Below are 26,848 nucleotides of genomic sequence, written 5' to 3' on the forward strand. Positions count from 1 at the left end.
CATTTCTTTAACTTTGGCTAAAAACTTATACAAAATTGCAATTATGCATGGTCAATGACTCCATCCGTGTATCAAAATTATATATTAAGAAAAAAAAAATGTATGATAAAAAAAAGGCATATAAAATGGGAAAAATAGTGTGAATCACTCATCGTTGTCCAGACTTTCATTGATTGATGTAAGACTTGGCTCCCATGACATGTAATTTCGCACCCTCCTCTTCCCTTCACGAGACTCAGGATTTGAGCTTTTCAGGCCAGCCTTTTGCTTAACATCAATACCAGAGAACTTAACATGTTTTTTGGCAGCATTTTTCATTCGACCACCACTGCAAGAGCTGTTATTTTTCTCATACATCTCACTTTTCTTCTTTGAGAGTTTTTTGGCTGAGCAATCCTTGTTGGAATTTTTGGATTCAAAAGGGTTATCACACATTTCTTTATTGGGTTTTCGTATCTTCCGCCGTAGCTTTTTTACAGTCCCACGAGGAACTACGTAATACTTCTCACCGGGAGTGAGGATCTTCTCAGGACGGACTACCGAATCCCATGGCTGCTTAAATACCTCAGGCTTAGTCAGCAAGAAAGAAGGATACTTCTCCATAACTTTGGCTGCAGGGATTGCCATGTAGTAGGACTCAACAAAACCGCCGGCATGCACAATCTTCAATGCCGACATGCTCTCCTCATCCGGTGGAGCGAGGATTGGCTTAGGAGGAGCGATGAACAAGAAAAAATTGAGCAATTTGCTGAGCATGATTTGGTGGCTGTTTTTTTGCAGTGGATATAACATCAAGCAAAGGAGTTTCCAAGTACAAAAAACCAAGACTAATAATGTCCCTCAGTTTTAATATTAAGCACGTCGATGAATCCTAGAGTTCCCCATAAATTGTGTGCTCGTACATTTCCTGCTAGAGCCAATCATAGTCAGAGCTTAACAAGAGTACAAAAAGGAGTGAAGGGCAACTTCAAGGCAAGCCGGCCTTTGTTTTGTTGTGTAATCTGTGTCAGCATATGCTAAAAAGATCATTCAGATAGAATATCGGCCTGCAAAGAGATTATAATACACTAACTTTACAACATACTAATTATGTTTTGTTGTGTAATCTGTGTCAGCATATGCTAAACAGATAATTCAGATAGAATATCGGCCTGCAAAGAGATTATAATACACTAACTTTACAACATACTAATTATGTTTATTAAATACCAGACCGAAATCAGAAATTGCTGCCCCTAATAAACAACTGCTAAGAAACCCAATTGGCTAGTGGGCATTCTGAAAGCAAAATTAAATGCACCAGATGAGAACAATTAAATTTTTGAAAATCACAATGGAATTTACAAGTTTAATAAACTTTCCAAGTGTTACCCTATTGACCTTGGATAATAAAACCAAGCTTTCAACCATCTATAGGTCAATTTAAACAATTGACAGGTTTGCTTTTTCAGCTTATACCAATACAACAGTTCAGTACATTCTCTCCTTGCTATCAAAAATTCACTTTACAGGTAAGCCAGCGTAAAGACGAGGGAAACAAAAAAAAGAAAAAAGAAAAAGAATGAAAAATTCTTCACCAGCCTATATCTTACCTTCCAAAATCCTATAAAAACCTCATATATGAAGGAGATAAAAAAAAAATTAAAAAAAATGAAAGAGATTCTCACCACTCAACAGTAAATTCTAAGAAAAGTTCAAAACTTCAAAAAGCAAATAGATGGCACAAAAGGAGTGGGGACCTAGAAACTACAGAAAGAAAAGGGAAAACGGTAGCACCATTATAACAGCAGCAACAAAAAGACAACCCGCATATGCCTAACTTGACTAACTAACAACCGTCAATATCAGTTACAGGTGATGTGCACCTTTTAATGTCCTCACCCATGCAATCCGAAGATACTACTGGCAAAAATTTCCAGCCTTCCATAGATTTACACTCTAACCTAGCCAACACTGTATCTTCTTGCCGTTCCCCCCCTCTCCACTTGTTTGGAGTTTCCCAAAAATTTCCAAGATAGGGCATGCATTTCTTCTTTGTTGTTTATAAAAAAGTCAATCCTTGTTTCAATAGTTACTCGGCCAGTTGATCTGTGCATGCTGAGGCTGCTGATAAACATTGCCCCCAGGTCCAACCATATCAACAGCCCCAGCCACAGTCTGAGACTGTTGCAAAAGTGGGTGAATGGCCGCCGCTGTTACAGCTTGTGCAGGGTGGTACATACCAGCAAAAGTCCCATGGCCAGCCTGTGCTGGGGTGAAAGTCATATGTTGACCCTGTGGAGGAAGGTTGTAGAAAGAACTTGTAGGCAAGCTGGATATGTCTCGGCCAGGTGCAGCAACCCACACAGCTGAACCTTCACTCTGCTGCAAGCAATGAACATTGTGCAATGGTGTCAATACAGCATTAGTAAAACAAAACTAGGGAAATTAACAGACTTGCTAAGCAATATATAAATGTATATAAAAGAAAAAAGTGGCAAACCCACCACTATTTCCAGATCCTCGGAAGTATTAATCTGAATTAAGAAATCTCTAGCATGGACTGTTAACATCAATGTATCGAAAGAGTAGAAAACCTACCGTTCTTTCTATATATCATTAACATCAGCGATATGGACCATAACACCATTATAAGCACAATTTTTTAAGTACCACCATGTCCAATCTTACTTTTCCAAAACATCTTCATCATGGCATCACTAATACAGATAACTAATTGTTTTACAACAACCAATACATAGTCCAAAGCATCACAACGTTACAAGCTTAAATGCAGTTACTGGATCTCTATTTTGTTTTTCCTCCCTCTCACTCTCTCTTCCTTGTCCCCCCCAAATTACCAGGCTATTACTAGAACAATAGTCCCTGCAGGTGGCTACCGAAGGAATGGTAGAACTTTAACACATGTATCCACTTTATGAGATGCATGAACTCAAATCAAACTCAGCCACCCTTAAACTAGTTACTTCTGCTTTTTGACAACATAAGAGGTTTCATCAAACATAGAGCATCTGTTCCATGGTTCAATACTTAATATCAAACGAAGAAGAAAACAAACGAGGAAAGCACCCATACAGGGACAAATCTGTTGACTGAATCCATTTTTACATGTTAAGGAACTATCTCCATTGACACTAGTAAAACCAACATAAACCATTTTACAAAAGAAAAATACAACATCAATTATACAGGATAGAGAAAAAGGTAACTACAAACCTGTTGTCCAGAGATATAAACATTACTCTCCTTGAACTGAGATGCTCCAAGATCCTCATTAGCAGTAGAATTTCCAGGTGCTGCAGCCGAGCTGGGATTATAACCAGTTAGGGAGGTGCCATATGGTCCATAACTGCTGGCCATCCCGATGTGAGTTGAGTTTCCTGTATTAGCCCCTGGCTTGTACTGCGGGAGTGAATATTTGACTCCTGAGGCCGCTGCTGCTGGTGGAGCTGGATATACACTGCCAGCCTGAGGTTGCTGGGGAAATGCACCATTGCCCAAAAATTGGTGAATTGCTGGAGGTGGAACATAGAATGGGGAAAAATAGTGGCCATAGGGAAAGTAGTTTGGAGGGTAATGCGAGATATGCAATCCAGTCGGTGGCCGGAAAACAGGAACTGGTTGCTGAGTTACGGCTATGGAGCTTTGCATAAGGCCAGCAGGTTGTGTAACCAGTGGAGTAGGACCAGCTGTGGACAGGACCCCACCCTGCAAATGAATGTATGGGAACTTTAGAACACATAGAGCACATGAAACCAATATATTGGTGTCAGCATTTCTATGTACACTTATATATACAACACACTTATTAACTATAAGCCTATCCAAGCGAAAGATGCAAAACTAAAGAATTGAACTCTTGATGAATTCATTTCATCCGTAAGTCACACAGAAAGATGAAAATAAATTACTAAAATAAGAAAATCATTTGATCTTGTCAGAGGTAGTTGCATAGGCATTTTTCTTCTAGTATATCAGGCTAGAACAATGGTATATTCAGTATAAACCAGTCATCAATTATAACCACCCAACAAGACATTTTCAGTATAAACCAGTCATCAATTATAACCACCCAACAAGACATTATGCAGAAGAGGCAGCACAACATCAATCATAAGTTAAACTCATAAAGCACAATAAATCAAATTCAAATCAGCAAGGCAGCACATACGGTAACCAGGCAACGCCCAAAAAAAAAAAAAAAAAAAAAAGGCAATGGACATCCTACCATCCTTAAAAGTCGAAAAAATGAGCAGCAGCTAGTCAAACAGTGCGATCATGCCCTAAAATTTCAATAGAAATACAAACCCGTTCCCTACTTGTGGAGATCAGAAAAAATATTTACATAAGAATTCTTGACAAACAGATATAACCAAACATAAAGATGAAACAAAGAGGATCAGAAAATACATTTTCAAATAGATTTTGATGACAAGACAAAAATACTCAGCAGATATGTCAACAGTCAATGTCCAGAGCAGTACATTTCCAACACAATTCTATTCGTACAAAAACTGGAAGATTCTAAATACTCCTGTTGCTACTTAGCAATTTGCAGAAAATAAATGAATTGCAGAAGCAGAAGATGCCAGCATAACATAACATATGCTGAAGAAACACTTGAGGAAAGAACTCTGAAATAACAATTCAATCTGCACGCTATTTTATTAAGAACATAAACAAGTGAACACTTCACTAGAATGATTATTATTCAAAGAACTCCATAACATTCTTAGCATAATAAAAGAAAAGGGTACTTAATAAATGAAAACCTCTTGTGGAGACTGTGAACTTGGTGGAGGCAATATGGTTACATTCCCATTATACTTGGTGGCAACACCAGGAGATGGAAAAGGCGAAAGGCGACCTTCGATATCACTACCCGAGCGGTAAAATTGTGCATAGTAACTTGAAGGATCAAAGGGTTGTTGTAGCTACAAAAACAGCAGTCAGTGACCACTAGTTATCAATATAAAACAAAAGAGTCAACAAATTATCCTAATAGCATCAAAATCTGAAATCAGAAACCAACATCAATCAGAATATGTTCCATATATTACTCAACAGATTAATGAACATTAAAAATAACAATCCAATTACTAAGAAGCAAATTGATTGTGAATATCAGACTTAGCAAAAGACTTAACATGTATTTATTAAATAGCTAGGTCTAAAAACAAAAGCAAAAGTAAGACATGAGAACTGACCACAAAGCTTGGATGGCGAGAAACATCACGAGCTTGAGAGTCAGGGTTTTCCAGTGGTGCAAGCTGACCTCCTAAGACTGGAGGTACAAACCCAAAACTATAGTTTGGAGAAGTATGAACCACCGAGTATTGATGGCCTCCGGATGGCAACACAGCATCTTGCTTGGATTCATTATGCCCAAGGGCTGCACTTGATGATATTTCACCATCAGCAGGTGATAAATTTTCAGGTACATGCACTGGTGATCCCGGACGATCAGAATAATCACCCTCATCAGCATTTGTCAATGCATTTTGATTGCTGGATTAAAAAAATGCATAACATGTCATAATAAAATACAATAAAGTCACTGCCACAAAGTTCACAAATAGAGAGTTCATGCAGAGAATATACAACCAGAATAAGACATATAAATACAAAAGAAGACAGGAGTTACAAGTTGTAAGTATACACCAATAATTGCTAAATCTAACAATCTGGACAATCAGACATGAGATGTGCTGGGATGCAAGATCTAGAGAAATGCATGTCCATAAAATTGATCTAAATCTCATTGGATGTACAAAGATGCTCCACCAATCTGGGGCAACATTCATTCTTCCACAAATCAGGATTACTTTTAAGTAATATTTCCTAGATGTATAAGCAACTTAATAAACATTTGTTTTTGCAAAAGCTTAAAACTACTACTAATGCTTGACTACTACTTGCGCTATGGTCATATTATACTTGAAATTGCTGTCTTTTCATGAAAGCACTACTTTTAAATAATATTTCCTAGATTTATAAGCAACTTAATAAACAAATGTTTTTGCAAAAGCTTAAAACTACTACTAATACTTGACTGCTACTTCTGCCGTGGTCATATTATACTTGAAATTGCTGTCTTTTCATGAAAGCACTTCTCTCAAGAAATTAAGCAAAAAAGTGATGTGATGCACACTAATCCTAATACTAAAATACAACATATTACAAAGAAAAATAACCATTACAAACCTTGAGGACTGTTCCTCGACAGTATCTTCAACACCCTGAGATGTTTCAGACACAGTTGTAGAGCACTTGTCACTCTCCTGACTGCTGGCATCATTACCCATAATTACCCCAAAACTAGCACCAAAGCTTCCAAAGCTCAACTTGGTCCTTTCAGATTCAGGGACATGGATATGGTTTGGTAAAATAACATGTTGGCGTTGTGGAAGATGTAATTCATCCAACTTCCTCTGCAGTTTCAAAGTTGCTTCTTCAGAATCAAGGACCATTGAGACAGTCTGTGACTGGGCAGTAGCTTCAGCAGCAGCAGTTGGAACCTCAGATGCACCAGCTGTTCCAGGACCTTGCACAGTAGAATTTGTAGGCTTTGGTTTCCACTCCTTATTAGAACCAACTGTTGAAGACATATTGCAAATATTTTACTTAAATCAAAGAGCAAGTTATCAAACTAACACAATACCAACTACAGAACAAAACACAAATGGACAGCTTCTAAAGAGTCATATATTAAACATGAAGTAACATATTTTGCCCCGTCTTCCTTATCATTGTTTTTAATCTCATTATCTATTTGGAAGTCCCCAACACCCTGTTTAGGAAACTGAACTTCTCCGTATAGGTTGATCATTAACATAACTCTGAATTCTTATTTTGCAGCAGAAGCAAGAATCAAGGAAAGAAGTCAAATATATACTTCTAACCACTGGCTGACAGTGCTAAAGTGCAGTGAGGGAAGAAAAGAAACTCAACTAAGAAACTGGGGCAGAATAAGGGATATAAAACTTTATTCGTCACTGGACAAGTCATGTCTAGCTTTCAGAAGAATGGCACTTAATTATCATATTCACAACCAAATTTCACACTTCCCAAGGTAGACTTTCCTTTATTTAATTAAAAATCATCACCAACAGAACAAATAATATACAATTAGAGGACCAGTTCCTGAATGCTTTAAACAGATATGAAACAGCCTTAATCTAAAATATAATGGATAAGTAGATCATGACAAGTCCAGCTGACCTCTAAATGTTTCCCGCAAACCCCTATATATGCTACACCAAAAAAAAAAAAAAAAAAAAAAAAAATCTAATAAAAGATGAAACGTAATGAACCAAAGACCTACCCTTCTGACCGCCAATTATTTGCTGTGACCGGCTGCTGTAATTTGATGATGGCCGACTAATTGAAGAACCACCATGAGTTGATGTAGACAAAGATTGTGAAAACTCAGTGAATTGACTTTTCCCAACTCCCTGGAAATTGTTTGGCATCTTTCCTTGTGCAGACGAGCTACCAATCTCAGAAGCTGTCACATTAGTCATTGACAAAAGCTAGCCTCAGTTTATCAACATCACCACATTTTTAACATAAAATGTAATATTTAAGTGCCTGACCAGTAGATAATTTGTTCTCGACATGGATAGTTGCATTTGGCTCACCAGGAGGGCGATGGCTCCCTACTTCACGTTTAATCGTGCCTACTGCACCTGGAACTCTTGAATCATTAGATGGCTCAAGGACAGGATCTGAAGATGAGAAACAGACCACTAATGAAGATGTTGGTGTTGGTGCAGGCTGTTCACATGAGTCCTCAGTTCCAACTGCAATAGGGTTCTTGTTTGTATCACCTGGATTGAGCTTACTGCTTGAATTATCTTTGCTGGCATATGTCAAACTTAACTCAGGACCACCACTTCCTGCTGATATATTGGAGGCATGCATGATACTAGTACTTCCAGAAGCTATATTGGTAGGACCATTGGCAATGATAGGGGTAGACCTGCAAAAAAAATTAATCATGTAACTTGTACCAACTGCCATCCTACAGGATATAAAAGACTCAAAAGGAGAAAGAGCAATTGATTTAAAAAATGTAGTCACCTTGTAACAGAACTTCTTTCTTTATTCTTATTCTCATAAGAGGTTGGCAAAGAAGCAAGATCCTTCTCTGCACCTTGATTGAGTCCATTCTCCTTTCCAGGACCCGAACTCCTGCCGCCACCAGCATCTGACAAGAGGAAATGCTGAAGAAAATTAAACTAGCTACCATTATAACTGACCCCATAACAAGATAAAGTTCATGCTAGTATTTTCAAATAACTAAACTTCATAAGTTACATAAAGAAAAGGGTTACTAGTAGTTGTCATATAACCCCATAGAGACCATAACTTGCCCCACCACCACAACCCAACCCCAAAAGATAGTAGGAAAAATGCAAGATATCAAAAACTTGTTATAATTTTGTTATATGACAAAAACCATACTAAGTTTGAGCAAAATTATGCATGGAGATAGCAAAAGACAGTGTTAAAAGCAACACAATCAAATCAAAAACTTTTAATGGATGGAAAAGGAAAAGAGCTACAACAACAATAACCCCAAAATAGTTCTGTATGAACTTGTTGTGTACCATGGGATGTAAGGCGCGGTGAAAAAGACACCCGACCACCCCTACCCCCCCGTCCCTGCGTACCAGATCTCCACCGCACCTCTCCAGACTCTCTGTTGTTTAGATTCTGCAAGAGCATACAAGGGAGAGGCAAAACAAAAATAAAATAAAATAAAATAAAATAAAAGAGAATTGAAATAAATAATAATAATAAGTAAAAGAAAAACAGACTCCCTAAGCTGGTGAAAAAACCACATGGACAAATAACAAGGACACACAACATGAGATTATGGGAAAGCTCACGGTGAAACTAAATAAAAATGCCCACCCATCCACCTGTTTCTCAAAGTAATACCGAAAATATTAGAGCATATGAAGCCCTAGATTAGAAATCGAAGGTTAAAAATTTGAGGATTTTAAAAACAGAAACGAAATGAAATGAAAATAAACATATGTGATTTAACCTAAATAAACATATGTGATTTAACCTAAGTCTATATAAATGAAAAGTTGGTGTGATCAAAGTATAATGACCTTTTTTTTTATTGGAAACTTTATATTCTTATAAAATGAGGCAACATAGCTACAACATTCTATACCAATCTAGCAAAAGGAAACCTCATAACGAGGCACCTTGCATGGCAATGCAAAACATCTGAATTATAATGCATATGAAGTGAAAATATGTATGCCAATCTTCAACTTATAACCTTACCTCTTTTCTTCTGTCACGTTTCCTTTTGACCTCATGGAATGTATCTGTATATCAACACAAGAAATCCTATCTTGGTCAAATAAAAATATATACATATATTGGAAGCAAATCATAGAAGAATCTATTTCTCACAATATTTTAAAAATCAGCATTTCGATGACAACAGATAAACACGGATGCATTATCACATGAAGAGACAGTTAAATCAGAATCTGAATAACATAAAGCAGTTAAATTAGTAATAATTCTCAGACAAACTTGTAATAACATAAAGCAGGAACCACATGTCAGAACAGGATCTTCAATGATATGCTTGAACCAAAAATTAAATAAGTCATACTAATCAACTTTCAACTTGAACCCTACTATCCCTTTGCACGTGCCCTAACTATAATCAACTTCCTCTGAACACTAAAAGTGTTACAGAAAATCTTGGAAAGCAATGCTCAAAAGCTACCAAAGGCTCTTACCACATATTTCCTTAATAAGGTAACACAAAAAAAAATGCAACGACTACAAACTACAAGAATCAATTGAATGAAAAGACGAGTAGGCAGACAATTACAACCAGAAGACTGATAATTAAAATTTAAGGAAAATACTATTACCCTCCCACTGCACATGTGCGACCCCATACATTACTAATTATTATTTGATAAAGGCTTACGGGTAAGTTCTTTCCATCGGTTATTGAAGAAAGCCTATCAACCACCTGCTCCACTGATGCACACATGTAAATATCGATTTAACAATATTATCCAAATTGCTAAGTGCTCATGCCGTAACGTTTATGTTTTTGGTTTGCAATTTTCCTAAAAGGTTTTACAAGTAAGTTCTACAATTTGTAAAAGGTTCTACATTTGTAAAAGGTTTTACAATTTTTCAAATGTTTACATGTGCGACTCCATACATTACTAATTATTAACTGATAAAGGCTTACAATTAAGTTCTTTCCATCTATTATTGCAAGAAGCCCGATCAACCACCTGCTCCACAGATGCATGCATGTAAATATTGATTTAACAATATTCTACAAGTTGCTAAGTGCTCGTGCATAACGTTTATGCTTTTGGTTTTTGGTTTGCAAATTTTTCTAAAAGGTCTTACTTAGTTGTGTAAAATTGAGTTGTGCTTTAAATGATAGTTACACTTCTCACCTAACTGAAAACTAGCCACAAGATTAAAGAAAACAAAATACTAAATTGAAAACCATTTCAAGGTATTGATAAAATGAGGCTCATTTTGATGAACCACTTTCCTTTTATCATAACAAATGACTATTATTCATGTATGCTAATCTCTCAAACAGAAAACCAAAAACATAAATGTTACCATAGCGAGCTGTAAGAAAATGGTTTTGAGCTGATTAATGAATGGTTTAAGAAACAACCAGTCCTAAATATATGTTTTTTCTTACCTTAGGAATCTGAATAATTAAATACAGGTCCATTAAGTTTATTTATTTATTTTTCACTTTTACACGAGAGAGCATTGAATATAAAATCATACAAATCTGAACACGAGCTATAGCCATAAAATTTGAGTAAACTTAAAACTCTTCCTAGAGATAATTCCAAGTCATATTAAATCACACGAAGTTCAGTATAGCATAAGCACTCTGAAACACCTGAAGATGATTGCTGAAAACCAACAAAGTCTGTGCTACCGAAAAATAAAGCCAACAGCAAGGTTTCACTAACGTAAAGATGGCATCAGAATCTTAGTTTCAAAAAAGAAAATTTACAAAAACAGAATGTATGAAAACAGTGAACACCAATCATAGCAAAACCAAAAGCACTCAACTGAAATTTCCACCTCACACAAAAACAAAACCGAAAACGAAAATCAAATCAAACCCACAATAAAACACAGCCAAAAAAAGGGACCCATAGTGGAACAAAATCAATTCCGAGACATGGATCACAGAAAAACAATAAAAACACGATCAGGATCAAACCCATGAAAACCCGTAAAGTAGAAGAAGAAAAAAAAAAAAAGAAAAAAAAAACGGAGGAAGAAAGCAAAATCATTTGTACCCTGAAGGAGGAGCTTCTGGGTTGTCTCGTTGGGATCCATGGAACATTCTTTGAGCATTGCATAGATTTCCTCTTCACTTTGATTTACTGTGATCTCCTTAATGTCCTGGATCGTTTTTCTCACACTGTTTGGGATTGAAACCCTAAACCCACTAGTACTCATCCTTGCAAACCACGAAACGACCGACAGACTATATGATAAAGAACAAACGAAAAAATGGAAGAAGAAAGCAGAGACAACGATGGTGAATATGTTTTTCAAGAGGGGGGGGTTTGAGGGATGGGGTTCTTAGATTACTACTAAACACACATATACTACCAACAAATTCAACAAAAGCTATGATCTTTCTGATGGGTTTTTTGAATTTGATCCAACTACACACAGCAAAGAAAGAATGAAAGACAAAGAGAATGGCGCACAGAGAGAGAGAGAGAGAGAGAGAGAGAGAGAGAGAGAGAGAAGAGAGAGGGAGCAAAACGATGTGTGTGTGTGTGTGTGTGTGTGTGTGTTATTTAATTTTATTTTATTTTTTTGGTAGTGTGGGGCTTTTTGGTTTTTTCAATTTTTTTAATTTTTACTTTTTTCTATTTGCATATGGTGGTGCAACTAGTTACAGTCTTGCATGTGTTAAACTTGTAGACTCTGTCACCACCATGAAATTTTTTTAGTATATTTTCATGGGCCATGTGGATCTTAAATCTTTTACATAATTGTATATTTGTATATGCATAGTTTTAAGTTATTTACAATGTTGAACTCTATGCTATGCAAAATGCATATTTTTGATTGAGCCATTTTAACTTTTGAATTTGTTTAACTTTTAATTCTTTAAAAATGCATTATGCTTGTCCTAATCTATAATTAATTATAATTAAAATTGCTGTTTTATTAATATTTTTGTGATAAATTTGTGTGATTTAATGTTTTTTTTTTATGTTGTTATATGCACTTTATACTCAAAAAAATAAATAAATGCATGGAACAAAAAAAAAAGCCGGCGGAGTTTATAAACTATTATTTTACAGTAATTTTTTTAATTGTAAAATCATGATATGGCTACCATGCTAGCTTTTTAAAAAATTAATTAAATAAATGGTTTTACTGGAAAAAAAATTGGCTTTGAGATTTTGAAACATTGGTTTTTTTTGTTTTTTTTTCGTGGGTATATTTAGACGAATATTGGATAGAATACAATGGTAATATTGATCTAATTGGTAAGTGCATATGACAATCAAAATCCAAATTGAATAAGTATACATTGCATATAACAAGTAAAAAAGGGAATAATTTTTTTATTTCAAAAAAATAAAAAAGGGAATAATTTTTGTATGCTTTTATAATTAATTTTTATTTTGCTGGACTTTTATAAATTAGTTGAATATATATATATATATATATATAATATATTTGGTTTGACGAATATACCCCATTTTCTTATTGACTTGACCTTTAGTACCTATTTTCATATGATCAAAAGGAAAAAAAAAATACATCTTTTCATAATCAGCGATATACACATATATGCCAAATAAATGACTCCATCAAATAATGTGACAAAAACAAGATATGAAGAACTTCACATGCTATTTTCTTTTCTTTATGTTTTTTGTTTTTGTAAGATTCAAAGCAAAGTTATGCTTCCATTTATTCTATTTTTCCAAAATCCATTAATCAACTCTAGACACATCCAATTCATTTGTAAATTTAAATAAATAAATAAATAACTCACAACACTTTTTTACTTGGCTCTCTCTCTCTCTCTCTCTCTCTCTCTCTCTCTCTCTCTTTGTTTTTTGGGTAAAAACTTAGCTTTCTCTTTTGATATTGTTATTACTTTTATACGTGGATTGCCCTTAACTTTTAGAATAATAAATGTTACTTGAACCAAAGTTCTTGCTTTCCTAAAAGTATTAAAAAAAAAAAAGAAAAAAGAAAAAAAGGTGGAGTGGTGGAAGTGAGATTCCAAATTAATAAATATATTCTTATATTTAAAACCACATATGCAAAACTAATTTTTCAAACCTCATGTGTAATTCTGAATTTATTCGAAAAGATGGTGCATGTTGTTGCTGTATTATTTTCATTGTAGTTTCCAAACCTTTTTAGTGTATATGACTTAATGTCCGACTCTTTTAATGTTGTAACTTCTTAATATAAACGACAATTAAACATGATGATATTCAATCTGTCTTTCATCTTCATTCCCATATTCAAATTTTTCTTTGTTTCTGTCTCATCCACCGTTTCAAAAATAATGATAGAGAGCACAAAAAAATTTGCAAATAAAATAATGACTACTACATTCTTTTAATTAAAAATAAATAAATACCAAAATTCAAATATAAATAGACTTACAATTACATGAATGCATGTACATAAATAAATATCTGGGTGTATAATCCCTTATCTACATATGAATCCGGGACATCATTTTCTCCATCCTTCATATTCAAACTTGTTTTTCTTTTTGTTTTTTATTTTTCTTTAACTTTTTTTTTTTTTTAAGAAAGAAGATATTGTGTATCCAAACATATGAAATATGTTAAAACTTTAAATAATTAATTTTGGTGCTCTAAATTTGAGTCAAAATTTTGTTGATTTTGTTATGTACATCAATGATGTAAGAAAAACAACATTCATTACACACTAATTTCTCAATTAAGCTAGTTGCTCAAAAATACAATCATACTTGACACCAAGTCATAAGATAATATAGAAAATGAGAAAACTAATGTGTCAAAACACTCACTTGTTATAATAAAAATCAATATCTTCCTTTGTCCCACTAGGCAGTGATACTTTTGAAATAATTTGCAAAGTAAAAAAACAAACGAATATATAAAATTCAATTGACTGTCTAAAATTCAGAATATAGAAGATAATTTTTAATATTTATCATTATATAATGAGAAGATTGAAGTTTTTATATTATAAATTGAAAGATAAATATTAAATTTGTACATTTTTCCATTTTGAGACAAAAAGTTGTTTGGGGGGTATAACTAACTGTGTTTGGAAGCAAATCTCTGGTCCAATACCATTGGATTCTTGGCATCCTTAATCTCCAAAACAATGGTCCCATTCCCATCCATCCCTGTAACCCAAATCTCTTGGATTCCATGGACAATAACAGCAAAATTAAAATAAAAAATGACTTAACTTTCCAAATTTAAAAATGTAAGCTTGCTCCTTAAACAAAGCTAATTAATTTATTCATTGTAAAACATTTTTTTTTTGGCACAATTATAATTAAATTTAATAATTATAATTTTGTGTTTCATTTTTTTTAAAATAGGAAAAAGGTAAATCATTAGTGATTATGGGGAAATAAATATAAAAAAGGAGTAATCATAGAGAATGATAAAAAATCTTACTTATATATATTATATTATATATATATATATATTATTTTGTAAAAAGAGAAGTTTTGTAAACCAAAAAAGACCAAGCAAAAAAGGTTGTGACAAATCAAGAATTAGCTTTTCAGGCACTCTCCTGATTCACAATGTCAACAAATGGAGTGAAAAACATCAAAGGGGGCCAACACAGCTATCTACAGACTTCATTCTTGAGCCCCCAGATTCCATACAAAAAGTGAGCCAACTTATTGACTCTCAACAAATCTCAGACAAATTAAAAATCATGACAAAAAGTTTAGAACAAACATTCAGGATTTTCTTCACCAAAACCCCTTGGCAAGCCTAAATGAATGGAAAATTTGGTAAAAAACATTAAATTTGTTGTTACATACACATAAAAAAACCGATGTTTTTCTTTAAAATGTTGGTTTTGATGCGGATCCATATGCAAATGGACTGTATCATAGAACTACCATATATATATATATATATATATATATATATAGTTTATATATATGTGTGGGTTATTGTTGATTTGGCTTGATTTGGCCACTATTTTTTTTTTTTTTTAATATGGGTTATTGTTGATTTGGTCTAAACATTCACCACACCCATGTCATCAATGCCAAACAGGTCTCCGCTCTCTCTGCTCCACATGTATATACATATACATATACATATGAAAGTGAATTTCAAATGATTTATTTTATTTTATAAAATTAAAGTACACATGATCATTTAATTATTATCATAAGTAGGGATTAGAATTTAAAATTTAAAAAATAATCAATGTAGATTTAATAACATATTCAAATATATTTATTTAAAAAAAAGTAAATTATATATATATATATTATATTATATTATATTATATTAGTCCTCATATATAATAGATATGCTATAAATAAATAAAATGGTTCCTTAGTGGATAATTAAATATTTATCTTTAGGCTTGGTTGCTTGTATAGACAATTGAAGAATAATATGGATACTAGTTGTAGAATTATGACACATATTTGCTATTAAAAAATTTTATACTTGACATATAGTTTTATATTCCATTCATAGAACTGTGGTTATTATTATTCTTAATTTTTTTTGGTTGAGATCAAATAATACTTTTATGCAACTGTGTTTTTTTGTTTTCTTTTTTTTTGGGGTGCTTCTAGAAAAATATGGATAATGATGATAGAATTATAACATATATTTCCTATTAAAAGATTTTGTACTTATATATGTAGATTTATATTTCATTTAATTGTGTTTTTTTTTTTTTTTTTTTTTTTTTTTGGTTGAGATCAATGAATGCTATACTGCACAATTGTAAGGTATGGTTTAAATTAGGAAAATTTGTAGTAGGATCAAGCGCCGATGCAATTACTAAATCAATGTTGTTACCGATCTTAATTGGTACCTCTTGAAGTACACATTAAGATCCTACCTTTTCAGCGCTCATGTTTTATCTCCACTGCGGTTCAGTGCTAATGTTGGTTTTTCTAATAGGCCAGAACTTGAAACAAATATTAGGTGTTCTTTGACCTTTAGCATATGGGGATAACAAGACTAAGTAAACTCTGTTTGGTTTTGGTTTTTTGCATAAACTTTTCAGGCAGGTTGAGATCGAAAAGAGCCATGCCAAGATTTCAACCAGAGTAACAGTAACTGAAGGTATGGTTGATGATTTCCTTGCTTTTAAGCATTTAATGTTTTGTAATTGTTACCTTAGAGCATCTCTAAAAAGCTTTTTAAAAATAAAAAACATCTTTCATATAATAAAGAATATTTTTAAACATAAAAAATAAAACTTTTAAAACTTTTTCAATAATATTTTTTATATCACATTTTTTATTTTTATTTTATCATCGAACATTTATTGTTATGTATATTTTTTTTCTTTTTCTTTTTTATTTTTCAACAATAAATAATAATTAAAACATATTCATATAATATAGTGGTTTTGAAATTTAATAAGCATTAAATAATATTAATATCATATTGCATATAAAGAGTGTGTATTTGAGAGCCATGGAAAGCCAAATCCACTCTGTTTTATAAAAAATCAAAATACAGAGTAGATCGAAGATTATTTTAGAGATTGACTCTTTAAAATAAAGAATTTATATTGTATAAAAAATTCATTGGAGATGCTCTTATATTGATTATATTATATGAATATGATATGTATATATACAAACGAAGAAAGGAGTTTTGTCAATTTCAAGTTGCAAATAGACACCCATAATTGCTAAATCTAACAAAATCTTGGAAGATGTTTCTGGTTGCAAGATCTAGGATGCATGCCCCATAACCCAAAAAAAAAAAAAAAAGATCGAAATCTTGTTGGATGTACAAAGATGCTCCACCAATCTGGGGCACCATTCGTTCCATTTCTTCCACATTTCAGGATTACTTTAAAGTAATATTTTCTAAATTTATTAGCAACACAATAAACAAAAGGATCGTCGCATCAGCTCAAAGTTACTACTTATACTAGATTACCACATGAACTATGATCATATTATACTTGATATTGCTCTTTCAATGAAAGCACTTCTCTCAAAACTAAGCAAAAAGTGATGCGATCATATTATACTTGATATTGCTCTTTCAATGAAAGCACTTCTCTCAAAACTAAGCAAAAAGTGATGCGATCCACACTAATCCTAATGCTAAAATGCAGTACATTACAAACCTTGAGGAGTGTTCCTCGCTAGTATCTTCAATACGCCGAGATGTTTCAGACACAGTTGTAGAGCACTTGTCCCTCTCCTCACCGCTGGCATTACCAGTAATTACCTCAGAACTAACACTAAAGCTTCCAAAGCTCAACTTGGTCCTTTCAGATTCAGGGACATGGATGTGGTTTGGTAAAATAACATGTTGACGTTGTGGAAGGTGTAATTCCTCCAGCTTCTTCTGCAGTTTTGCTTCTTCTGAATCAAGGACAGTTGAGACTGGTTGTGACAGGGTAGTAGCATCAGCAGCAGCAGTTGGAATCTCAGATGCACCAGCTGTTCCAGGACCTTGTGGGGCAGAACTTGTAGGCTTTGATTTCCACTCCTTATTAGAACCAACTGTTGAAGACATAAATTACAAATATTTTACATAAAATCAATAAGCAAGTCATCAACCTAACATGGTAACCAATTACTGAGTAAAACACAAACGGATAGCTTCTAAACATACTTTTCTCAGCTTCGTTGTCATTGTATTTAATCTCATTATCTATTATACCCTGTTCAGGAAACCGAACTTCTCCATATAGGTTGATCATTAACATAACTTTTTGAATTCTTATTTTGTAGCGGAAGCAAGAAACAAGGAAAGAAATCAAATATATATATTTCCAACCACAAGCATACATTGCTAAAATGCAATGAAGCAAGAAAAGAAAATCAACTAAGAAATTGGGGCATAACAAGAAAGATAAAACTTTATTATTTAATGGACAAGTCATGTCTAACTTTCAGAAGAATGGCACTTAATTGAATGGCACTTAATTGTCATAATCACAACCGAGTTTGAAACTTCCCAATGTAGACATGTCCTTCATTTTATCAAAAATCATCACCAACGGAACAAATAATATGCAATTATAGGACCAATACCTGAATGCTTTAAACAGATATGAAATAACTTCAGTATCCATTGAGATCTAAAAGATAATGAATAAGTACATCATGACAAGTCCAGCAGACCTCTTAATGTTTCCTGCAAACCCCTCCCATGCTACAAAAATAATGAAATAAAAGATGAGATGTAATCAGCCAAAGTACCATCATTTTGACCGCAAATTATTTGTTGTGGCCAGCTGCTGTAATTTGATGATGGCAGACTAACTGAAAAACCACCATGAGTTGATATAGAAAAAGAGTATGACAACTCAGTGTGTTGAGATTTCCCAACTCCCTGGAAACTGTTTGGCATCATTCCTTGTGCAGACGAGCTACCAATCTCAGTAGCTGTTATATTAGTCATTGACAAAAGCAATCCTCATTTTATCAACGTCACCACATTTTTGACATAAAATGTAATATTTAAGAGGCTGAACAGAAGATAATTTGTTCTCAATATGGATGGTTGCATTTAGCTTACCGGGGAGACAATGGCTCCCTACTTCACGTTCAAGGCCTAGTGCAGCTGGAACTTGAGAATCATTAGATGGCTCCAGGACAGGATCTGAAGATGAGAAACAGACCGCTAGTGAAGACGTTGGTGTTGGTGCAGGCTGCTCCCACGAGTCCTCAGTTCCAACGGCAATTGGGTTCTTATTTGCATAACCAGGATTGAGTTTACTGCTTGAAATATCTTTGCCAGCATATGACAAACTTATCTCAGGATCACCACTTCCTGCTAATATATTGGAGGCATGCACAGTACTAGTGCTTCCAGAAGCTATATTGGTAGGACCATTGGCAATGACAGGTGCAGACCTGCAAAAAAAATTAATCATGTAACTTGTACCAACTGTCATCCTACAGGATATAAAAGACTCAAAAGGAAAAAGAGCAATTGATTTAAAAAATGTAGTCACCTTGTAACAGAACTTCTTTCTTTATTCTTATTCTCATAAGAGGTTGGCAAAGAAGCAAGATCCTTCTCTGCACCTTGATTGAGTCCATTCTCCTTTCCAGGACCTGAACTCCTGCCCCTACCACCATCTGACAAGAGGAAATGCTGAAGAAAATTAAACTGCCTACCATTATGACTGACCCAATTACAAAATATAGTTCATCATGCTAGTATTTTCAAATAATTAAACTTCAGAAGTTACATAAAGAACAGAGATAGTAGTAATTGTCATACAACCCCATAGAGGCCATAAGTTCCCCCACCACCGCAACCCGAACGCAAAAATAGTAGGAATAATGCCACTTGAGATAGCAGAAACTTGTTATAATTTTGTTATACTTGACAAAAACCAGACTAATAAGTCAGAGCAAAATTATGCATGGAGATGGCAAAAAACACAGTTAAAAGCAACACAATCAAATCAAAAACTTTCAATGGATGGAAAAGGAAAAGAACCACAGCAACAATAACCACAAAATAAGTTGTGTGTGAACTTTGTTGTGTACCATGAGATGTAAAGTGCGGTGACAAGGCCACCCTACCACCCCTACCCCCCCGTCCCTGCGTTCCAGATCTCCATCGCACCTCTCCAGGCTGTTTGTTGCTCAGATTCTGCAAGCATTTACAAGAAAAAAAAAATGAGAACTCAAATAAACAAAAATAATAATGATAAGTATTAAAAAAAAAGAAAAAAAAAGAAAAAAAGAAAAAAAAGAAAGCAGATAAACGAAATGAAATGAAAATAACAATATTTGATTTAACTAAGTCTACATAAATAAAAAGTTGTGTGATCGAAGTATATTGACCTTTTTTTTCATTTTTATAGGAAGCTTTGTATTAATTATAAAATCAGGCAACATAGCAACAACAACATGCTACACCAATCTAGCAAAACAAAACCCCATAAAAGGCACCTTTGCAGGGCAATGTATAACATCTTAAGAATAATGCATATGAAGTGAAAATACATATGCTAATCTTCAATTTATGATCTTACCTTTTTTCTCCTTACATGTTTCCTTTTGACCCCATGGAATGTTTCTGTAAAACAACACATGAAATCCCATCTTGGTTAAATATTTGATAGTGGATTCTGTAGAAGATTCATAGAATATTCTATTTCTCATAATATTTTAAAAATCAGCATTTTCACAACAACGGATAAACACAGATGCTTTATAACATGGAGAGGCTGTTAAATCTTGCACAAACAAATAACAGAAGACGTATAACTGCAACAGAAAGCTTTGCTAAGTTACAGTATGGAACTTAATGCTTAAACCACTTTGAAAATCCAATAGCAACATAAATATTAGTTTGTAATAATTCTGAGACAAACTTGTAATAACATAAAGCAGGAAACCACGCATCAGAACAGGATTTTCAATGATATGCTTGAAACAACAATCAAAGAAGTTGTATTAACCAACTTTCAACATAAACCCTTATCCCTTTCACATGTGCCCTAACTATAATCAAGCTCCTCTCAACACTAAAAGTGGTATAGAAAATCTTGGAAGCCAAAGATTGAAAGCTACTGGCGGAGGGCCCCCCGCCCCCATTTTAAATTTTTTTTTTTTAGAGTAGTTATATTCACACTACAAATTTTGATACATATACTACATTTTTAATTATTTTTAAATATTTTCAAAATATCATTTATTAAAAAGTCATAAATACTGTCAAGTATATAAATTGAATGAGAATAAATTGTTACCTACACTACAATAGAGTTTTAAAAAGAATTAATAATAAATCCTAAAAATGGACAGACAATGGAATTTAACGATCAAGATGAAAAAATTCGGCAAAACTAATTGGCAAATCATTCATTTCAATCCTAAAATTATAAGTATTCAGCTTTCCTTATTTATTTGCTTTCTCCGTTTTTTATTTTTGTTTAATTTCTATTTTATTTGTTATTTCAACCAATTATTTTTGTTGTATATATTCTAAAGTTGTTCAATATATGTACCTCAAACGGTTTGATCATGTCTGGATTTTGTATGCCAGAGAAAATAATTATTTGAATGGTTTATAAAGTCTTTCGCTATACATAGTTTGGACAAATTGAACATATCTTGGTTATGAATACTGTACTATTCTAGTCGTGTTCGGATTATATAATTAAGAAGAAAACTCAAAGATACATGAATTGTCTATTATATGTAATCCAAACAAATTGTATCTATTCGAATTACATATGTCAAACTACATAATTATATCTAGGTTATGTAATCTGGATGGAATGAAACCGTTTGATCTATATAACAAGGATGAATTGTACAATCCGGGTTACATATATCAAACTATACAGTTATACGAGAGTTATATAATTCAAACATAAATATATTTGTCCAGATTATTTATACCAGACTAAAATAAAAAAAAATAAAAAAATTTGAAAAAAAAGAAAAAGAAAGAAATATGTTTTGTAAATGAACTAATTCAAAAGGGATTGTTAATGGCTCGACGAACCATTTTTGTTTGCATAACAAATGACTGACCTCTCAAACAAAAAAACGAAAAAGCCAAAACCATAAATGTCATCATAATCGGATGTGAAAAAATGCTTTTTAGCTGATTAACAAACGGTTTAAAAACAAAAATATCATTTGTTACTAAATGATAATTTAAATATTTATTATTAAAAATTTTATTTTTAAAACTTTTAAATATAAAATAATAAAATTAAATATTTTAATTAAAATTCATCGGATAATTCTCATCAATAACGATAAATAGTAAAACTTATTTTAAAAACCACTAGTCCTAAATTTATGTTCTTTTCTTACCTCAGGCATCTGAACAATGCAATACGGGCCTGTTAAGTTCTTTTTTTATTTTTTACTTTTTATTTTTTCACTTTGACACGAGAGAGCAATGAATATAAAATCATACAAATGAACCCGAGCTAAAGCAGTAAGATTAGAGTAAACTGAAAACCCCTTCTTAGAGGTAATTTCAAGTCATGTCAGATCACATGAAGTTCAGTATAGCAAAAGCACTCTGAAACACCCGAGGATGATTCCTGAAAACCTACTAAGTCTCAGCTGCCGAAGAATGATGCCAACGGCAAGGTTTCACTAACGTAAAGATGGCATCAGAAAGAAAATTTATGGGAAAAAAAAAAAAAAAAAGTATGAATACAGTGAAGACCAATCATAGCAAACCAAAACCGCTAAACTGAAATTTCCACCTCATATAAAAACAAAACCGAAACGAAAATAAAATCAAAACCCATAATAAAACAAACCCAAAAAAAGGGACCCAAAAACATCAAATCCGAGACATGGGTCACAGAGAAACATTTAAAACACGATCAGGATCAAACCACCACCCATAAAGTAGAAGAAGAACAAAAACCAGAGGAAAGCAATATACCCTGTAAGAGAAGCTTCTGGGCTGTCTCGTTGGGATCCATGGAACATTCTTTTAGCAATGCATAGATTTTCTCTTCACTATGATTTCCTGTGATCTCCTTAATGGCCTGGATCGTTTTTCTCACACTGTTTGGGATTGAAACACTAAACCCACTAGTACTCATCCTTGCAGCACACGAAACGACCAGACAAACTATGCCACGAAAATGGAAGAGGAAAAACAGAGACAGGGATGGTGAATATGTTTTTGAAGGTGGGGTTTGAGGGATTGGGTCCTAGATTACTACTAAACACACATATACTACCAACAAATTCAACCCAAGCTATGATCTTTCTGATGAGTTTTTTGAATTTGATCCAACTACACAGCTAAGAAAGGAAGAGAAAGAGGGAGAGAGAGAGAGACAGATGCCATTTTCCTAGATTACTACTGCTAAGCAAAGTATCCAATTCATTTGTCTATTTAAAAGAAAAGCCTCAAAACACTTTTTTTTACTAGCTTTATCTCACTCTCTCTCTTTCCTTGGCCTCAAAGCTACTTTAAGTCTTGAACCATGGTTGTTGCTTTCCTAAAAGTTTAGATAAATAAACAAGTGGAAGCGAGATTCTATATAAAATAGTGTAAATTTCATTTACACTTTTATTTTTTTATTTTTTTTATTTTGTCATTATTTTATTTGGCTTCCATGTTTTAAAATCATAATTAACTATTCTTCAGTTTATATGTATATGCATATATATATATATATATATATATATTAAATTAAATTTATTTATGAATTTTTACCCGTTAACTAGCACAAAAAATTTAAAAAAATTATTTTATAATTAAATAACATTATAAAAATACAATTTTAATATTTAATTGTTAAAATTAATTGATAAAACTGATAAAAATTGATAGATTAGTCTCTTTTAATAATTTAAATAAAACTTAAAAAAATAGTATGTTTTACAAATATCAAATTTAAATAAAATAATAACAAATTTTAAAAGTTGTATAAATAAAATTTTTCCCATAAAATAATAACAAAATTAAAATATCATGTAAACAATTTTTTCCAAAAAATAATTCTTTAATGGTATGTTTAGACAGTGATAAAATTAGTGGAAATCTAATTTTTTTAAAAAAATGATTATTTTTTTTGTTTAGATATTTATCGTGAGATGAAAAAATATAGGCTTAGGTAATTATATTCACACCAATGTAGGAAAATATGTGAGAAAGTTGTTTCCATATATAAAAGTGTCATTTTAAAAATGCCAAAAAAATAATTTTAATTTTTTTAAATAAATATTTACCTTTAATTTATTATATAAGATTAAATTTAATTACTTACAAATTTTAATTTTTCTATTACTCACCAAACATATCAAAAAAAATTAATTTTTAAAAAATTAAATCTTGAAAATCATTTTTTTTTTTTTTCAATTTTAATACTTCCCGAAACTTTAGTGGGAGTGTAAAACCACGATAGGGTTATTGCCACCGGAGAAACATCCATGCCACTACTCTCTTTTTATCTTTTTTATGAACTACCCTATTTACCCTTTTCCATCTTTTATGGACTGTCAATAAAATTCGAGATGGTTCTTTTGATTTCCCGTACTAGCTGCCTTTTTTCAACTTTTATGCTTTTTTGCAAAGTTTTATTTAGCAAGTTTAATATATTTATACTTACCTCAAAAAAAAGAAAAAAAAGTTTAATATGTTTATTTGCTACTAAATTTCATTTATGTATTTGTTAGGCTTTACCTTGAGTTATTGAAATTTACGAAGATAGATTTTAAAGTTCTATTTGTTATTACTATACATAAATTGATTTTATCAAAAATAATAATAATAAATGCGTAAATTGGCTTTGTAATATTTCTTAAATATATAAAATATTTTCTCTAATATTTTATTCATATTATTTTGCAAGTGATGAAGACAAATATTTTTATTATGCTTATTATCTTTTTATTTAAACAATACTTTTCTTATGTTGGAAATCCTCTTTTATCTTTTCATTTTAATATTTCCATATGCTTTTTTTCCCCTTCATATGTGATAATGTCTCTTTCAAATGTTGGAATGAAAAATATTACTAAATGCTTTTATATATAAAACTATAATCCCCGTTGTTTAGTTTTTTTGATTGATTAATTGAAGATTAGTTTTTGCTATATTGTGGATTAATGTTTGTAACTAAATTGTGTTGGAATACTTTTTATCATTTACTGTTGTATTGTCCATTAGTATAATGATTTTTTTTTTGGCTATATTATCCATTAATTCTAATTAAAATGAAGAGCTTATTAATAAGTGAGTTTTATTTAAAATAAAAATATATATTTTTTAAATAAAAATGGCTTTTTTTGGGGCAAAAACAAAAGAAGACCGTCAGTTGTATGTCATCAGTTTAGTTCCACAAATCAATTGAATAAAAATAAAAATTGAAAAAGGGTAAAGTTGGCAATTGATATAAAAAAACAAAAAAACAAAGGCATTAAAAGCCCATGGTATTATTTCTGATTAAGTTTTCCAACATTCCCATTGTATATGAATTGATGTCTCACTTTAATGTTGTAACTATTCGATTTATGTTTTTATAATAAACTAATTCATTGATTAGCAACCTTAATTAATAATAATAACATCTTTAAACCAACTTAATAAATGATAAAATTTATTTAATGTGTCATTTAAATATAAGGAGGAGCTCAACCTTTAGCTTATAAATATACTCTAACCTCCAACAATATTAACACTTATATAATATTTTTAAATTTATAATCTCTGAAAGAAAAAAAATAAAAATCAATAGAAGAATAAATGATGATTATTTTTTAATTAAATGCATCCATACACAAATTTATCACACAAAAAATAATTTAAAAGGTTATGTGGATTCGAAAATATATTTTATACATTATTAACAAATAAATAAATAATAGAAGATAAAAATACATCTATCACATGTTTTATTTAATTCTTCCATTCGGACTTTCACTAAACGATTTCTACAGCAACCTCTTAATGGAAATGACAACTAAACATGATAAAATTCAATCTGTCTTTTATCCCCATTTTCACATTCAATTTTTTTTTTCTTTTTTTTTTTCTTATCTGCCATTTCAAAAATAATGACAAAGTGTATAAAAAATTCACAAATAAATTAATGAGTAACTTGTTTTATATTATCTAAATTATTTGTTCTTTCGAAATAAAAGTTGTATTTATATAAGCTACTGCATTCTTTTAATATAACAATACAAATACAATTTATTACCCAAAAAAAAAATAAAAAATACAAACTTAATTGGATGTACGATTACATTGCATGTACATAAATATTTTGGCAGTATAGTCATTTATCTGCTCATGGCTCTGGGATATTGATTTCTAAAATATCAATTGTTATAATAAAAATAAAAATCAATATATGTACCACCACTAGGCAGTTGTACTTTGTAAATAACTTGCTAAGTAAAAAAGTAAAAGAAATAAAAGGATCAAAGTTTTTGTACATTGATAGTATGGATGCACATATGGGCCTAGCATATATCACATATAATACTTTAATTAATTGTATTCATAAAAAAAATTAGATACTTCAATTAACTGTTTAAAATTCAAATGATAAATGACAATTTTAGTATTTATTATTGGTTTCTACTATTAGGTGTTTTTTTTATTTATGAAATATAAAATAAATTGGAATGTATTAGAATAAAGAATCGAATTGAATTAAATGAAGAATGAAATTGAAATGGGATTCCATTGTTTACTTGAACAATGGAATTAGCAATTGAATTAATAGTTATTTTAACAAAATTACTCTTATGTTTAAGTGTTAACCATGTTTCAATAAAAGCTAGTCCATTAAATAAAGTTGACTAACTTGATAATTGATTTATATTTTCGATTAAGAAATTGAAAAATATTAGCTACTTAGCTTTTTAAAGTTGTAATTTATTACCAACTTAACCAACATCTTATCCTTAGATGAAAATTTTCTTTAAATTTTAATAAAGTAACTATTTTTTTTCTTTTTCATTAAGTAACATTTTTTTTTTCAGTTTTTTTTTTTTTAAGAATTTAAAAAAGTTACTACTATGTGAATAAATTTTGATGTATTAAGTATTTTACATATATCTATTCTATAAAAATAAGCGAATGATAAAAAATTATTATTTTTCTGTATA

At 31.7% G+C, this 26,848-nt stretch overlaps 2 protein-coding genes across 8 annotated transcripts; both read right to left on the bottom strand.

Moving 5' to 3' along the window:
• Positions 1 to 1,306: 1,306 nt before the first annotated feature.
• LOC107433897 (GBF-interacting protein 1-like) lies at positions 1,307 to 11,821 on the bottom strand. Of its 6 annotated transcripts, none has more exons than XM_060816342.1 (12): positions 11,343 to 11,821; positions 9,307 to 9,350; positions 8,613 to 8,718; positions 8,083 to 8,209; positions 7,596 to 7,981; positions 7,325 to 7,507; positions 6,205 to 6,595; positions 5,208 to 5,508; positions 4,773 to 4,934; positions 3,318 to 3,708; positions 3,217 to 3,284; positions 1,307 to 2,361 (listed from the first exon to the last, which is right to left on the bottom strand). In XM_060816342.1, exons 1-12 carry the CDS (start codon positions 11,503 to 11,505, stop codon positions 2,065 to 2,067), a joined length of 2,619 nt encoding a protein of 872 aa, XP_060672325.1. In that variant the 5' UTR covers positions 11,506 to 11,821; the 3' UTR covers positions 1,307 to 2,064. The 6 variants fall into 6 exon arrangements, with proteins under 6 accessions (XP_060672325.1, XP_060672324.1, XP_024923013.3 ...); XM_060816341.1 differs by having other exon boundaries at positions 1,307 to 2,364; XM_025067245.3 differs by having other exon boundaries at positions 3,217 to 3,708; positions 7,641 to 7,981.
• A 5,291-nt stretch (positions 11,822 to 17,112) lies between these two features.
• Positions 17,113 to 23,199, bottom strand: LOC107433879 (GBF-interacting protein 1). Of its 2 annotated transcripts, XM_016045259.4 has the most exons (8): positions 22,659 to 23,199; positions 20,272 to 20,315; positions 19,781 to 19,886; positions 19,237 to 19,363; positions 18,798 to 19,135; positions 18,479 to 18,664; positions 18,235 to 18,317; positions 17,387 to 17,776 (listed from the first exon to the last, which is right to left on the bottom strand). In XM_016045259.4, the coding sequence occupies exons 1-8, from the start codon at positions 22,819 to 22,821 to the stop codon at positions 17,528 to 17,530; spliced, it is 1,296 nt and encodes a 431-aa protein (XP_015900745.3). In that variant the 5' UTR covers positions 22,822 to 23,199; the 3' UTR covers positions 17,387 to 17,527. The 2 variants fall into 2 exon arrangements, with proteins under 2 accessions (XP_015900742.3, XP_015900745.3); XM_016045256.4 differs by lacking the exon at positions 18,235 to 18,317 and having other exon boundaries at positions 17,113 to 17,776; positions 22,659 to 23,192.
• Positions 23,200 to 26,848: the final 3,649 nt, after the last annotated feature.

The sequence above is a fragment of the Ziziphus jujuba genome, chromosome 4 (genome assembly GCF_031755915.1).
Source record: "Ziziphus jujuba cultivar Dongzao chromosome 4, ASM3175591v1".
NCBI lineage: Eukaryota > Viridiplantae > Streptophyta > Magnoliopsida > Rosales > Rhamnaceae > Ziziphus > Ziziphus jujuba.